At 41.3% G+C, this 17054-nt stretch overlaps 2 protein-coding genes across 6 annotated transcripts in view; both read right to left on the reverse strand.

Moving 5' to 3' along the window:
- galnt17 (polypeptide N-acetylgalactosaminyltransferase 17) overlaps nt 1–8304 on the reverse strand; it is a 28581-nt gene extending 20277 nt beyond the window's left edge. Inside the window, exons 1-2 of one of the 4 annotated variants that reach the window (XM_051398615.1) lie at nt 8201–8304; nt 5874–5927 (exon numbers count right to left, since the gene is read on the reverse strand). The gene's annotated coding sequence lies outside the window, so the exon portion shown is untranslated. Of the gene's footprint in view, nt 1–5873; nt 5934–8200 lie in introns of those variants that run through there. The other 3 variants (XM_051398617.1, XM_051398614.1, XM_051398613.1) reach the window with 3 other exon arrangements.
- Nucleotides 6411–17054, reverse strand: part of LOC127362650 (rhomboid-related protein 4) — a 424067-nt gene continuing 413423 nt past the window's right edge. The window contains exons 1-9 of one of the 2 annotated variants that reach the window (XR_007884486.1): nt 12600–13255; nt 11706–11870; nt 11093–11372; nt 10624–10756; nt 9881–9969; nt 9395–9460; nt 8500–8643; nt 8201–8413; nt 6411–6960 (exon numbers count right to left, since the gene is read on the reverse strand). Coding sequence is in view for 1 of the 2 variants with exons in the window: in XM_051398651.1 (XP_051254611.1) it covers nt 8307–8413; nt 8500–8643; nt 9395–9460; nt 9881–9969; nt 10624–10756; nt 11093–11372; nt 11706–11858 (972 nt within the window). In the remaining variant the exon portion in view is untranslated. Of the gene's footprint in view, nt 6961–7054; nt 8414–8499; nt 8644–9394; nt 9461–9880; nt 9970–10623; nt 10757–11092; nt 11373–11705; nt 11871–12599; nt 13256–17054 lie in introns of those variants that run through there. The other variant, XM_051398651.1, reaches the window with a different exon arrangement.

Here is a 17054-nt window from a genome sequence, read left to right on the forward strand (position 1 = left end):
CTGCAGGCAACCCATGAGGAAAGACACAGTCTCAGAGAGTGTGTGTGTGTGAGAGAGAGAGAGAGAGAGAGAGAGAGAGGGGGGAGACTGAGGGGGGAGACGAGAGGTATAGTGAGATCAAAAACCAGTGCTAGATTGTGTGAGACGAATCAAGAAACAGAAAGAAACATCAAGGGAGAAGGAGAGACAGAGCATCAGTGAGATGCACACAAGGAGGCAGAGATAGAGAGAGAAAAAGGGAAAAGAGAGTTTTAGAAAAGGCGAGAGGAGAGTGCAGACACTGGGGAGGAATCAAAATTCAAAGGGAGAAAAATTCCTAAAGCAAGTGAGAGACACGTTGAGTTGCAGGAGAAAACAAAAGGGAGAAATGTAAGAGGGAGAGATTGCATGACAGCAGCACAGACGACAACCGCATAGAAAAGAAGTGTAAGAGTAGATTTGAACTGATATTTGTTGAAGGGGTGAACGTGATAGTCTCAAGTACTCTTGTCAACCCCTCACGTTTCTAGGAGGAGCCAGTCAAGTAGCGGATAGTTCATGTGTGAAGTAGGCAAGTTGAACTACATTCAACCCCTGGAAAAAGTAACAACCCTAAGGCTGGCTGCGCTCTGGGGACGCAATCAATTTGATGTCTGTACGTGTCTGTCAGTGTTTTTGTTTGCACATTATACGATACAGAGGTTAAAAAAAGAGAGATAAAAATGGACAGGTGATAGTTCAACAAAAAAAATGAACTTCAGTATTTAAAAACATATCTACATATAAAATAAATGTATCACAAACATGCAAACATTAGAGCTAGAAACAGCGTCACCATTACATTGTTTGAGTAGGCCTGTGTATTAGCAAGAATCTAGCAATACAACACATATATGGTGCTATATTGAGATGCTGTAAGTGATGCAATATTTCTTACACCCCTACCAATGAGCACTCACAAACTGAACTGTACTGTAAAATCTCCCACTCAGTATGTCTGTATAAACTAAGCAATCTGTTTGTGTTTATATTTAGAAAAATAAAAATAATGAAATCCAGTATTCCTCCGGGTATAGCACACATCAAAGCATGTATTATAAGTAGTTTAACATGTAACTAAAACATGCATTTTAATGTGTCATACATTACTGAGCTCTATATTTGTATATTTAAAACATCTTACTTTTTTAGTTCAGTCGCTATTTTCAGATTTTATTTTGTTTATTATTGCATTTTGTCATTTAACTACATCTCTGTATATTCCTATCTCCTTTGTTTTATCTTGCCCACATGTCAAAGTGTCCTTGAGCAAAACACTGAGCCCTAAATTGCTCAATACATGCTTTATTCCTGTATTCTTTGGATAAAAGTGTCTGGCAAATCTAAAACAAGGTACACAGTGAATATACAAAATATTAATGACAGTGTGTTTTCATCATCACCTGCCGACCTTTACTAAATCTATACCAGCTACAAAGAGGAGGAGATAAGCTAGAGTAGAAGCTTTGTAACAATAAATATTTGTATTGTGGGTTGTATAATGTCACGGAGAGCTCCAGTGTGATATTTTGTACATGCAGTATTTTGAATAAAAGTGCACTGGGAGCAATATGAGTCCATACAGAATGTTTGATGTTTGGATGGATGGAAGACGAGCTCAGGCTTTTTTTCTTGTTTTCTACTGTTCCTGTTGGACAATATTCGTTGTAACTTAAAGTCACAATCTTAGCTGCTTAAAGCCCCCAAAGGTTCCTTTTTAAGAAATGCGATGTTGTGCATATCCTCTGATGACAGATGAGGTGGATAAAATTGTTTACTGACCTCTGAAAGATTGCATATTGCTGCAAAAAACAAAATGCATTTTATAAATAGCTCAAAATAATTGTGTATCTGTTGCATCTTAGGCAACAAGGTGAATGTCTGTTTGTTTATTCCTACAGTCTGAAATGCAAAACATGGTACATCATTCTAACCTTGAGCCACCTACATATACAGGACCACTTGCAATAAAATATTAAATTAACATTTTACTTGGTCAGCAGCTTAGCTCTGGACCTTCATCAAGGACATCAAATGTAAACGCAGAACTCGCAGTAGACCAAATGCAAGAATAGTTTCCTCAACAGGAAAACAGCAGGATTATGCAATCAAAGACACCAAAGAAATAAAAGCAACGCCTTTATACACCCTCACAGGGTTTACACTTACTTTGCTGACGGTGGTCCTTTGATCAAAACCCTCACTTCCTGTCACATTAATTCACATTCCCACCCCTTTTTTTTGCACCTCAATATTCCTATGCAATGGGACTACTGATTCCGGCTAGATGCAGACCTGATACTATCTTTTCAGAAGCCTGGATTCAAGTGTGGAAACCCTTTCACAATCATTAGACCTCGTCTCAGAACTGTACGCGTATTTCCTCCCTGTTCACCCTGAAGAAAGGACAACTCACACCTTCATCACTGTTCTTGTTATAGTGAGTTTGGTCGTTTTGGCTGATTAGAACAGAGCTCTAATCAACGAGAATAACTGAAGACACCCGTGTGGGTGTGCAGGGCCTTTGATAGTGAAACAGGAAGTTCCATTAAGTTCCACTATGGGGCAGGGAAGAACAGGGAGAGTGGAGAACAAAGTCAGCAGGATAATTATAAGTGGGAGGGTGAGGTTGGGTTGGCAGTGACGGGGGGGTTTCATGAGATTATCCTATAAATAGTGTGGCAAGTTTCTTTAGTCATCAACAGCAGTATGTAACTCTGGCACACGAGTGATAAAACTGTTCTAAAAATTAGCCTTGGGCTTATACCTCTGCACAAGTTAATACCATTCTCCACGAGACTTTATGAGTTGCTGAGCAGGATTTGAGTATGATGAAGTTAATCACTGCACTGTAGGGAGAAAAAAAAAAAAACATGTGATCCAAACCTCCCGCTCCGCCTTTAACCAAAGGCTTGTTTCATTTATGCAGTGGTGCATTTATCGGTCCCACAGGAGTCTATTGTGATCTCAGCTGGCTTTGGCAGATGCAAAGACAAATTGACCTTCACGTTGGATTGAGTGGAGGGTGTTTCTTTTTTCCAAGGGATCAGAGTGGGTATGCAGCACATGGCGGTGGGGTGTCATGCCTCTGCTAAGCTCAGTCAGCCAAGGAGTGAGCCACGGGGTACTTTAGGTCAGTCACTACCAAGCTTTCAGCCCAACTACATGTCCCCGTCTGAAATAGAGCCAGTGGCTTTAAGGTCACCGTGTTGGAAGGATGACACTGTAACCCTTCCCTCGCAGCTCACTGTACAGTTCTCTATAAAATGACCTTTTATGCTCTTAAACAAGGGAAAAGATTTGATCCAGACTTATCTTTCTGCCATGGTGGCATATTTATGTTACTATGGTAATCAGAAACAGATTTTTGAAATTTTTTTTCATTTAGGCAAAGGTAGTAAGATTTGTTCAATTTTAGATAAGGATAAGGAGAAAACTTTGCACAGTGAAACAGTGTTTGGTGCGACTGATTTAACTCAAAGACCAGGATGTAGGATTCAGCAGCATCTAGAGATGAAGTTACAGATTTTCAATGTAATTTAAATATTTGTAAAGTGCCAAATCATAACAGAAGTCTAGACTGTACTTCTTATAAAGTTATTTACAGAGACTTCACAATACCCACCATGAGCAAGCACTTAGAGACAGTGGCAAGGAAAAACTTTCTTTTAAGAGGTAGAAACGTTGGGTTGGAGTTAGATTGCAACCAACTAAATACCGCTCAGCACATAGGAGAAACTGTGGTGGCAGCAAAAAGCACAAAAAGCTGAGAGCCAGTGTTCAGTTTGTCCCTTCTGTACTACTATAGAAACAGTTTTCCAACATGACAGCCTCCTATTAAGAGGACCCGCTCCCTGTGTATAAAGACGGCTCATTCTAAGGCAACAATTCTTTTTTTCTGGTTTTTCTTTCATTATACGATAATGAATAATTATACCAATGAATATTTATATATAATTACATTTCTGCCAATAGATCTAAATATTACACAATGGACCTTTAACCCTGTAAGACCCAAATATAGAAAAACCTTTAAAAAAAAATTATTTTACCTTTCAGATGTAAAAAAAAATGTTTATGTAAGTTTATAGAGAAATGTTGTAATATTGCAACATTGGGCTTAATTGGGAGCAGAATTTCTGTATTTGTACTCACGTTGTCTGAACAACAATTCAGAACAACTAAGGGTTCATTTGCAGGGTTGATTGCTTACTTAGCCCCATAAAGGTATATAACATTAATAATAATCACACATTAGTCATAGTCATTTATTAAAAAAAACTATTAAACAGGATAAAACTCTAGCTTTTTCTAGCAACTTCTTCATTCCTTTTTTTCTTTTAATGACTGACTTCCATTGTTAGTGAAAGTCCCAAAAACTGTTCTTGTCCTCTGAAAAGCAAAGGCGAACATCACACTTGCTGCATTGCGTGTTGGTGTATCCTTTATTGCAGTGTCTGCAGCGTCCCTCCCTGTCTTCACTGGGAAATGTGCAACTAGGTCCTTGCGTACATCCAATGGGAGGTGTGCACATCTCTTGGATGGTCTCTTCTGAGCATTCAGAGGGCTTTCTGATGTCACTGTCTGTGATGCTGGGCTCCCTTTGCCTGAAGATGGTCTTCCTCTCTTTGGAGTTCGAAGTGTTGTGTTTACCAGGATGAGAGAGGATGCTAGCTGTGCCTGAAACTGTCTCTTGTTCCTTGTCTCTTTGCTAAACATCTTGAGAGCTTTGCAGTCCCGCTTGTAGAGGAGCCAGGCATTGACCACAGCGAGGATGATGGTGTGCCAGAAGATGTACATGTACCAGCGACGGGATTTGATGGGGAACTTATATTTGGCTGTAAATGAGTCCAACAAATCCATACCTCCCATGTACTTGTTGTAGGCACCAACAATGTAAGGCCTCTCAACTTCAATGTAGGTTCTGGTGGCTGGCACAGGTTCAGGTCCAGCGAAGGATGTGTGACGGCCCTGTTGTCATACCATTTGACAGCACAGATGTTGTGACTCCCCTCCACTCTGACGTCATAGCTTCATCTCCCCTTTTTCTTCAAGCTCTTCACGTCTTCAAGGTTACAGTTGGGTAGGCGCACCTGCCTGGCTGTTCCCACGTAATGAATTCCCCGATCAAGGAGTTTCACTAATAACGGAACACAGGTGAAGTAGTTGTCTGCATACATTTTGTAGTTCTGACCTTCTGGATGTGTGGAAGCAAGCCTTATAACAACATCACCTGACAATCCAAGTTCAGATTTGGCTCGTATTCCGTTGACATTGCCTTGGTAGACGTCACACATCATGCCAGAGATTCCGGTTCTCACCCACACTTTGAAGCCAGCCATTTATTCAAACAATACTGCCTTGACATAACAATACTGCGTTTTGTGCTATCTAATTATCATACTAAAAGGAAAACATGCATACCCCCACTTATATCCACACCCCACATTCAGGAACATTTTCACCTTTCCCAGAACTGAATTGTCTGTTGATATCCTCTTTGTGGACAAAGTCATGGAATTTTAGGTCAGTCTGGTCAAATTAACTACATTTTTTAGAGATAAAACTTTTAAATCAGTCAAATTTGACCAGAACACAACACAAGGGTAGAATGTATACTGTCCATGTATAAAGAAAATACTCTGTTTCAGGCAGTGGTGTAGTGGAGGGAATGCAACCTGTTTGGGCCCACTGCAACAAGACTGCTATTTTGACTACCACACTCACCCAGTGTTGTAGAATTGCAACAAATATATAACAAGCTCTAAATGAAATTTGATGAATCTATTCCACAATAACTACATATGTACATGCTCTGGACATTGTAATAACAACCCCAAAGACATTTTACTTACTTGAATCTGATGAATCTAGTCCAATGAAACACAGAGATGTTGTTCGAAGGAAACCTTGAGAGGTTGAGTGAGTTTATGGCCATAAGGCGGGACTTATAAACAAATGTACCATCCAATAGCATTGTGAGACTGGACAATAGGCCCCAATGACTATGTAAATGTGGTAAAACATAAGATCAAATATAACAGATTGTTTTTTAGGATGGCTAAAGGTAACGTTCTAATTTTACAACAAGGGGTGTTACAGGGTTAAGGCATTTTGTGCAACCAACCCCTGATGCTAATGAAAAGGGCTTGTGAGTAACTCTATTGCTTGCCACCCTGAATGGCCAACAGAACTCAGCTTCCAATGTGTGAAACCAGGAGAGGAGTGATTCTCACAGTTTCGTCTTTAATGCCCAGCGACAGTGCCACAGCAGGTGGGACTCTTCACAGAGCCAATCAGTCAGATCTGTTTACAGATGATGATTCATGTGAGATGACGAACTGAGATACAACTTTCCCCAACACGTTAGACAAGACATTAAACCACAAAAATGCCAAGAAACGCCTTTAATGTGTTCCCACGCTACAGACACACACAGACTGCAACAGCAGCATGTCTCCTCCCTGTCCTCATCCTGTCATCCTTTCCGTCACTCTTCAGCCTCTCCCATTCATGTTCTGCCAGGGTCCTGTGCTCCACTCAGCTCCCACACTCCCCTAGGCAGAATGCAAAATCCAACTACGCAAACTGTCAAATCCATCTGATGTCAAAACAGTTATACATCCACCCACTGTGATTATGAGTCTGTATAATTAACACACAACCTTTTCACCCCTTTTTCCTATTTGTGATGCCACGTCAGGGACGGCGATGTGCAGATTTTATCTACGGCAGCATGGTTTTAGACCCATGTGGGGTAATGGCTTGTTGAGTTTCTTGGCTCTAATTTAAGCTGTCCTACTTCCCATCATGCCTCAAGGGCTTTAGAGGAATCAGAGCCAGCGATGTACTTCCTCGACATTGCTTTTGTAACTTTGCTTACAGCCAGTGTCACTCTCACAGGGTGACGTTGAGGTTGACAAAGATACCCCAAGTATTACTCTGTAAGAAAAATAATAATAGTCACAATAGATGGTGGTCATTAATGACATTAATAATACGGATTATACAAACTCAAAGACGGGTACATGAACAGTACGTTTTGCGCTCAAAAGAACATTTATTACAGATGTACTATTACATGAGCCAACTGGGCCTTTAGGAATCCAGATGTGTGACCCTTTTGATGTACATAAAGACACAGCATTCAGCACTATGGATAGAAGGTTATGTAGGACTATTTGGCAAAATACAGAATTGTCTTTTGGTAATGTGATAAAAGACATCATGAACAGTATGGAGAGAACCACAGCTTTCCTCAAGTTCAAAAGCATCATTCTGGTGTTGCTGATGTCTATCAACTCAACCTACTTTGAAAATACTGGCTGGTTCAGATTTAACATCTTATGAAAAAATAGACTGAATTTCATTGGCAATCGCTATTAAAAACTTAAATTCCAGTTTCTTTTCTGCCTGAAGCTATCCCACTGGGTTTCTTAATATTGCCGTTTGAAGCTTAGTAATAGCAGTAAAGATCTATTGAGATTTGTCCTACCCACTTCTAGGGTGCTGTCTGTTTCAGTTTGTCAACAGAAAAGGGCTGATTTCACAGCTTTCTCTCTACCCCGACCACGTACGATAAAGTGTAGATCGAAACCCATTGTACTTAAACTAGACTGACACAAGCTAATCCAGTTTGACAATATGATTTCTGGTCTTACGTGGTCTAGAAGGAGAAAAAGCAGTGAGCATGGCCTTTTTTTTTTTTTTTTGCTCTTACATACAAAACAATACAAAAATATAAACAAGCTTTTACAAATCTGGAACTCCATTTTACATTTCTGAAGTCTAAATATGATATGCGATATAAAAAGTAGTTGGATTGTGGAAAATATCGTGTCTAAGTGCCATTTTGTCTGTTTTCAGAATTCATGTTTCTTAAATTTAGAATTGGGTTTTAAACAACTTTAAGGCATTTAATATGTCGTCTCGCACCCATTTCACAACCCAAAGTGGTGTAACAACAGAACAGTGGCTGAGAAATATTACAAACACCCCTTGACTCTCCTCTTATCGGAATCGGAAGCTGCAAATCAGAGGACAACTTCAGTGTCTAAGTAGCGTTAAAGTAGCTTTCCATAGAACTCCAATAACTCTTCGGTAACACTTAGCAGTACATTAACAGAAAGGACCACACAGTGAAAGAGCTGATAAATGTATCAGGCTGTGCGGTTAGACCTACTCATTCAGGGCGCTCTCCCTCAGCCTGTGGAAGCAGAGTTCAGACCAGGCTTTAGTCTTCTCTCCTGTCACCTAAACCTTCTTCTTCCCCTCGGTTGCCTGATAGTTCAGCTGTCAAATCTCCTCAGTCTCCTCTGTCTGATTTCCTCAGCTCTTGCCTCCTCAGAATGGTGGAACCCATAAGGGGGAGGAGCTCCTCTCTGGTTGATTTGTCCTACAACAGGAAATATTATTAGATGTATACGTGTTGTGATTTTAGCTGACTCTTAAGTAGTAGTAGCTTTTAATTGCTCCCCTTACCTCTGTCATTCAGACTGTTTCGAATGGCCGCCTCTATCTGCTCCTCCTCCGTCAGTCCACCTGTATAAGGTGCTGTATTATTTGTTGTGTAATCTGGTGCATACTGATGGTTTCCTGAGTTTCCTCCACGAGTGCCACTGTACCCTGCAGACACACACACACACAAACACATGCATTGTACAAGTAATTCAATTTAAGAAAAGACACGTTATCCCATGAAAAGACCAAGTTAGTCAGTCTGTTAATACTTTCTGACTTCCCTATCCTGTCTGTGGCACTCCCGAGTCCCAAATATATAGTTTAATTATAAATAAAGGTTCATTAATTTCCTAAAGCAGCTGGGCACTGTAGTTTTTAGCAAACGGGCTGAAATTGGAGTAAACAGTGCATCTGTTTGCGGCTATTTTCGGCCATGAATTAATCCACATTTGGTGCTCTGGTGAATATTTCCGGCAGCAGGACAGTGTAAGTGGGACTCAAAGTAAAATACAGTGTGTGTTCATGGTAATAAAAGGAACCCAGTGTGACAGTGTGGCTCATTGATGTGTTTGATGTTTTTGGACAACAATGGACCAACGTGGCACAGAAGAATCAGCCATATCAGGCTTTGGATGCAAAGACCAAACCTTTTAACAGGATCAGTTCAATGTAGACATTTTATGGGATCTGGTGACAGTAAGAACAATACAGCATAGTATCAGCCTTGAAGGGGATCCTAAAGGAATGAGCTGGGGCTTCATAATGTTTACGTATGTCAGATTTTTCTCTAGAAATCCCCGTCTTTAGGTTCACAGACAATACATTTCTCAGCCATCACCGAACCGAACCGAGTGATCAAACTTGTATCAAATTCTATAAAAGCCTAAACAATAACTTTCCACGAATGCTGTGGTACCTGAAGAGCCTGAAGAGCCGTAGTACGCACTGGGCCCGGAGTTATATCCGTTCGATGTCACAAATCCTGATGAAAATATATACAAACAGACATTCTCAGTACAAACAGAGTGTTGTTGATGTGCATTAGGTTTGTATATGGATTAATACTGAGACACATTGTCTCTAGAATTGTCTCATTTAAACAAACAGATATGCAGATTAAGTCACTTAGCAAACCTCCATTGTGACTGAAAATAAGAGCTGTCATGAGGCAAGGAAGCCTGTAGCTTTAGACTGTATGAAAAATCATACAGGGGGCTTTTCACAGGTTACAAGGGTCTAAGGTAATAGAAACACAGTCAACACATACACAAGAATAACCAACTCTTTAAAAAAGCAACACACACACACACACACACACACACACACACACACACACACACACACACACACACACACACACACACACACACACACACACACACACACACACACACACACACACCTGCACATTTGTTCATGATTGCCTTCAGTGGTCCAGCAGTGTAGAGCAGACCCACCAGGATACCAGCCAGGTGACCAATGAAAGAGGTCCTAAGGAAGCAGAGAACAGATTAACTCCTAACTAATGAAACACTGCCATCTGGTGGAAGCTTGAATTCATAGCTTCAGACATCGTATAGTAACAGGGCACTTGTCACTAATTGTGTGCTAAGTCACTCAGTGGAGGGGTAGTGAGAAGTTCAGAGACGGGCCCAGAGCTGTATCACATATGGACAAGAGGGGAGCAGATATGTGTAGGGTCATGGAGGATGTGTTGACTGTATGAGGTGGCCAGAGACGTTGATGGGAGATCCATCATCTTGGAACATAAAACATTATGTAGGTTCCTCATATTCTGGATATTTAGTTAGCTACCAAATACTGTAAAAGCAATAGCACTCTATCAAGCAGTTGTACAATGCTAACACGATGTTGCAACTAGTTCAGCTCAGGAAGCTTCTGCCTGGCACTTTTCTATCTTTACTGTCTGTTCAATGAGTGTACCTATATACTTCAGTACTTCTATTAATGTAGTCTATATAATGTGCCATTTCCTATAGAAAGCTGAATACACTTTCATGGTGTTTTTCACATTCAGCTGCAGAGCCAACCAAGAATATTCACACTGGTATCTCTACAGTATGTCTGGCTACTGGATCTGAATCCTGGTGCATTTGTTATGCAGATTCCTGCTTGGTAACTCACCCAGGTGACATTATGTGGATCAGCACAAGCTCGGCCCAACTAGCATAGCGGTTAGAAACAGGGAAACCCATCACGTAGGTCACACCTCCAGGGTGGTAGTGGTTACTGAGCACCTTCAGCGCAAACAGGACCCCTAGAAACACAGTCATATTAACAAAGACAGGGGGGTTAGGAAATGTCGCCATGGTGAAATTAAATTATTAAAAAAATAGACAAAAAAATGTCATGTGGTGAACGGAGATACAATATATGGGTTGTTATACTGCAATGTAATATCACTTCTCTGAACCTTCAAAGAAGAAAAAGCAATAAAAAAAAGGCTGCTTAGAGAAAACAGAACAAGAAGACAAAGTCATTAATAAAAGAAAAAGAACCAAGACATCCCCTAAACCTACATACTCATCAATACATATGTTCTTCTGTGCATTTATTTGGCTGTTCATCTTTTGGTAGTTTTATAGATTAGTACCTGAGAAGCCAACAGCACAGGTCATGCTGTAGGACTGGTCCTGGGTAAGCTCTGTTAACAACGCCTCCAGCACCAGATAGACCAATCCAGTGAGCAGAGAGAAGACCGACAGCAGGTACACGAACCAGGGTCCGCCCAGCCGTTGCTCCAGCTTGATACCTTTCCAGAGGAAGGACGCCATGTTGAAGTAGAGGTGCCAATCATCTGCATGGTGCAGTGGGGACAGCAGAAGGCGGCGCCAGTCTTTAAACCAGTATGCCTGCTGGACACTCACACAGGCCTAAGGATTGGATCGATATTAGTATTCATATTAGTACTAATAATATCAGTCTAATAGAGTGTATAGTGTCATTCCTGCAAGATGGTCAGTAAGAAAACTATTTATTATTATTATTTTGACTATATGAATGAAAGAAAAGCAGCAAATTGTCACATTAGGTAAGTTTTTGCTTCATGAATGACTTTAACAATTAAGTGATTATCAAAATAATGGATTTTCTCTCAACTCAGTATGTACTACTAACTATTCCTATTGTTCCATTGTGTATATGTTTTTAAAATTGCCTCAATAATGAACTCTGTCTCTACTATAAGTGCTGTATTAGTGCATTACCTGCATCAGTGGAGCTGCAGGAAACAGGTAAAGGTACACGTTGAGTCCCAGGACAGCCAGGGTGACTGGGGGGATGTTGTCCAGACCAACCTGGAACAACTGGGAGGCCAGGAGCAGCAAGCCCAGGTGGGATCCCCTCTGTCTGCGGTGCATACTGAAAACAGCCTGGAAAGAGACAACCGTGAGTTTAAGAGACGGAGCTGTTGTGCCCTCTGATCACCGGGAGGAGCCTCGCTTTTTCACAACAGAGATTTCTGGGTGCTCCAAGGTTAAAGGTGCAAACTGAAGGTGACTAAGGTGCTGCTGTTGCTCCACGACTCTGGAACAGCCACCCACAAAGTCAGAATCAAATCAGGATAACTGTTCCAAAAAAAGAGCTGTACAAATAAATTAAAATAAATGCTGCTTGGTTGCTAAAGTAGATGGAACAAAAACCAAGAGTTGGATTCATTAGATGGTCTGTTAGTCTGAAGATCCACTAAACAAATGTCACCTTTTTAAAGCTGATCCATTTACAGACCAACAGATAATTCACACAGATTAGCTTTATTTAAAAGTGGGGTGTGCCCATAAATATCCAATAAAACCATTAAACCACTAGCAAATAGAAAATCTGTGTGCTGGCCCTGTTGTATGTGATAATCCAGGCTGGAAGCTCTGTACTGTACAGGCTCTATAACACCAATCTGTCTCTGTGCTGTTCAGGTAAAGGCACATATTATCAGCACTGGTCTGTAAAAGATGTAACTTACACTGCAGCTGCACAGACACTGACTACACCCCGACGTTATGACTTTATCGGGTCTTTATGGGACCCAAAGAGGGGGAAGACACAAACATTAGAGAGGGCTCTTTCAGAAACCGCATCCTTGGTGATAAAAGATAAAAACTCACCGTCGGTTCAGTCGGTTGATGGAAAGCTTCCTCCCTCTGTGACACTGCGGCTAACGCTAACGTTAACAATAGTTTTTTTTTTAACCCCCGTTATTACACCGAGTCTGCCTCAAGTTAATGGACGCTCACAGAGGAGGTTAAATGTACTTAAATACAGCTTAATCACGCGTCAGCGCGGTGTATGTCTCGGTATTTCATCATTTCTAGCAGTTACTAGAAACTGCTCGCTAGCAACAGTTGGAGGCGTTGCGTCAGCGGTCACGTGACAATAACAAACCTACGTATGCAGCGCATGCGCGTTGTGCCTCTTCTCATTTGTCGTTTTTTTTTTTTTTTTCAATCATTCTGTATCCGATCGATCCGATTGTAGTTTATCTTATATTATAAACCCTGCACACACACACACACACACACACACACACATATAAATTAAAGGGGGGGAAGTCACGTGGTAAAAAGTAGTCTTTGGTATCAATTAACGAACACGTGCGCCAAGAGTGGCTCAGAGTTTCCTGATCAATAATTCAGACGCATATAACTCTGGATCATATTTCTCCCTTCAGACACCGACTCCAGCGGGTTAGCTCTCCCGATGAAAGAGCACTTTGTACGGTCATGTTCTCCGTCGACTCTCCCGCCTCCAACGATCACGAGCCGGAGCCGGTGGAGAGGCTGTTGCTATAGTAACAGCGGTAGGCGAGGATGTGTCGTCAAGGTAGCGAGCGTCAAATAGGTTATTACCGGAAAACGGGTGCGTTTCTCTTCAAAATAAAAGCGCATGGTTGCGTCACATGGGCAATAAAGATACGTGAATTGTTGAAAACGAATAAATAGTTTACGAAAATAATTTGCATCGTCACACGTAGCCACAACTAAATGCCCGAAAGTCATAGTTATGTTTTTTATCTTTTAGGCAATGGGCATTAATTGCACTTAAAGCTAAATAACTGAGTCAAATCCGCAAAAAAAATATAAAGTATTGTTAAAAAAAAAAAACATTGTAGACTACATTAGAGTTTAAGTTGTTAAACATTTGAAAACCTCAGAAATCCACCCAAAACAAACAACTGAACTAACTAAAGGCACGAACAAAATAATCAACGTGAACATGTAAGAAAGGCACGTTTTCTTTTTAATGTCAAGTGAATTTAAAAGTAAAAAGTAGAGAGATATTACAATGTTTGTTTGTTTTTTATGAATGGGGCACACACCTGATTCGCCTTCATGTGATCTCCAAGTCGACGTGACTCTTATTTTGAAAGTGAGAGACGGCAGTGCAGTTTGTGGCGTGATGCGCAGCTTGACGCCAGCAGCAGTGAGTCAGGAGCGGGAGAGTAGAGAGAGAGAAAGAGAAGGGGGGGGAGCTCGGGCAGGTAAAGGTGTGCGTTTGTTTGTCTGTCTATGAATGTGGGGGAGACAGGAAGGGGTGACGGCGTGAAGAAGAGACGGAGAGGGGTGAGAGGAGGACAAAGGACCCGACCGAGAGGAGGAAGAGCTGGAAAGAAAGAAGGAAAAAGAGGAGAGGGAAGGATGTCGGAGAGGATAGCTTCGTGTGGGAGCTTGTATGACAGCAGCACCAACCTGCTGCTACAGTACTGCAACAACGGTGAGCTGCCTCTTCTCCCCCTCCTCACATAGACACACACACACACACACTCTGTAATTCACTGTGGTTTTAAAATATGCAAATATTTACATCAACACGTGTGTAAGTTAGACTCTTAATTTGGTGGAAAAACAGCTGCTCATCCACCGAAAATGTCCTGTGACTGCGCACATTAGTCTGCGTTATGTATGAATGTCTGTACATTCACTGTTTCATCAGCTTCCTTCATTTTATGGATATTTTCTGACTTATTTTCACGGCCTTTAGGCTTTTTCCCCCCTTAAAATATACAAAATATTAGCATAGTGCAGCCATTTTATTTTGGCATTTAAAACCTATATGAATAGTGAAATGTGTTTGAATGGGACTTCATATATATATATATATATATATATATATATATATATATATATAAGTGGATTTTATATTCTATGGTGGATTTATTTAATATTTTATGGTGCAGAGGAAGAAAATACTTCAATTTTTCAGTTATTTTTCTAATAATACTGTTTTCTTTTCTGGTTTGTAGTTCCTGTTGCCATCACATTGATGTTTTTTTTGTAGAAATCTGCCTCACATCTACCTTTTCATTAAGCCATCAATGTGTTTAAGTTCCTCTCAGTCCACAGCTACAGGACGTTGTCTGTATAACGTTGGTTGTCAACACTGCCTCCTTTTAACTTTTGAACATGATCCATTTTGTTTGATTTGAATGCACAGTGATCTCTGATGGCAGTTTCCCTGTGTGTCTCTGTATCTGTCGCATCCTGCTTCACAAATATAATGCAAATGCCTCCACCGCTGCTGCTGCTGCTGCTTCTAGGCCATATCATATCTGTGGTGGTGATGGTGGCTGCTGATTAAAATGTGTCTGTCAGCTGGACGAGGTAGAGATTGTGTCTCCGGCTGTCTCAAACAAAGTAGACGCCGTTTTTCTGGAGATGTAAATATCCTTTAGAGAGATCAGCTGAATGCACGTAAACTGATGTTGTTATCTGTTAGCTGTCTGAGGTCTGACACGCCGTCCCCCTGCAGTCCACTAAACTTCACAGACAGCCATATTGAGCGGCAGGTGCAGAGACAGCGAGGGGTCATGGGAGTCTGATCAGAGCTGTGATGTCCGTTATCCAAGGATGAAGCCTGTGTCATTAAAGCCATTTGGTGAGTGCTGTGGTCCAGAAGATGAAGAGTTCAGTTAAACTGTAAGAGATGAAGCACAGGTTGTGCCCTCTGAGTTTCACAGGTAGAATAAGGTAAAACAAAAATGTGAAGTGGATATATCGGCTGCTGGAAGAGCTTGTTGGCTGACAGCTGGTCCTGCAGTGAGGGATCAGCTGCTTAACCTGGGTGTATTATTTTGTATTATGTCCAGTGTATGACGCCATTGTCTGCCCTGATCCAGTGTGGCAATTTATTAAATTCAAAATAACCGTATTATTAAAGTCTCCGGTACAATAAGCAAGGTACATTTTGATCTTATTTTGGTTATTTCTACCTAGAAGTGACAGGTTTCCTGTTTTCAGGCGATTTATTTGAAGCACTTTTCTACTTTTAAATGAATTTTGAATCACACTTGCAGATAGGGAAGCAGGAGCGAGAGACTGGTTCCAGTTCAGTTATTCTGATTACTGGGACAAGCCGGTAGCTTAATGAGGTGTGTGTTGCTTTATTTCTGAGCACCATAGAAATAGAAAGAAGAGGAAAATAATCAGAAACAAAGGTGTTGTGTCTACCCATACGTCTGTAAAGGTTGAGTTTAAGTTTAGAGCTCGGTTTAGGGTTAATTCCGGACTAAAAGGGTAAATGGTCAGAGATTAAATGTCTTATCGGTCCTCACAAGTATAGGAAAACAGGTGTTGTATGTGTTTGCTGACATTTCCAGATATTGACGCCCCAAAGGAAAGAAGGTCAGAGGTCAGAGGTCAAACTCTGTGGAGCTGTGAGGGATTCAGTGTCTTATCGGGGACACTTGTCCAGCGTGGACTCTCTCTTCTCAAGTACGTCTCCGCCTGTCACTGCGTACCATCGAGGCTCAAGAGTCTGCAGGTTTTGGGGCTCGATTGCTGTAATGCAGGGACACAGTGATACTTTCTTAATACTAAAAGATCTGGAAGACAATGGGAATCATTTGAACATGACGATAGCGGCTGATAAACAGACTAAAGCAGCGTATGAAATCTGGAATTATGAAACACTTTTGATGACCATGATAAGTGTGAAACTGATAACAGGTGTGTTTGAGGGCGTGAACCAAACACTGAGAAAAGCATAAAGTCAGGAAGGAAACGGTAATGAAGTGTGTGTCTGTGCTGTGCTGCAGCCGGTGAGACGCAGGCTGGAGAGTAATACCACAGTATAACGGACGGGTCAGACCAGTGACGTCTGCCATGTTGGGTCTGGATGTACTGTTGATCTCAGCAGAGCAGCATCTGCCAACTGAGCTCCCATCAACCTCCTTCTTGTTCCTTTTTTTTTTGTTGTGTCTGTCCATCTTTCTTCCTCTGCCATCTGTCCGCTGTCTGTAACCAGATCCGCTGTCCTCGGCCACCTGGTCGCACCTTGAGCCAAATTCAGTTTCCATTCCGCCTTTCTAGTTTTTATAGCTTTATTGTACTCGAGTGCGGGGTAAGTCTTCTGTGTCATGTACTGTGGGACAATATAATGAGTCAGTTTAGCTTCTCTAATGCTGGCAACTTCCATGGCTTTATCTAAATGATCCTGCTGAGGCAAACTCCAGCCATCTGGGACTCCAGGCACCATAAAACAAACCCTAAGGAGTTGTTTTTGCTTCCCGCCCCTTGAATCTTTTTTTAAATTATTATTTATCTCAACCTCAGCACAGAGACATA

This window comes from Dicentrarchus labrax, unplaced genomic scaffold (genome assembly GCF_905237075.1).
Source record: "Dicentrarchus labrax unplaced genomic scaffold, dlabrax2021, whole genome shotgun sequence".
Taxonomy (NCBI): Eukaryota; Metazoa; Chordata; class Actinopteri; family Moronidae; genus Dicentrarchus; species Dicentrarchus labrax.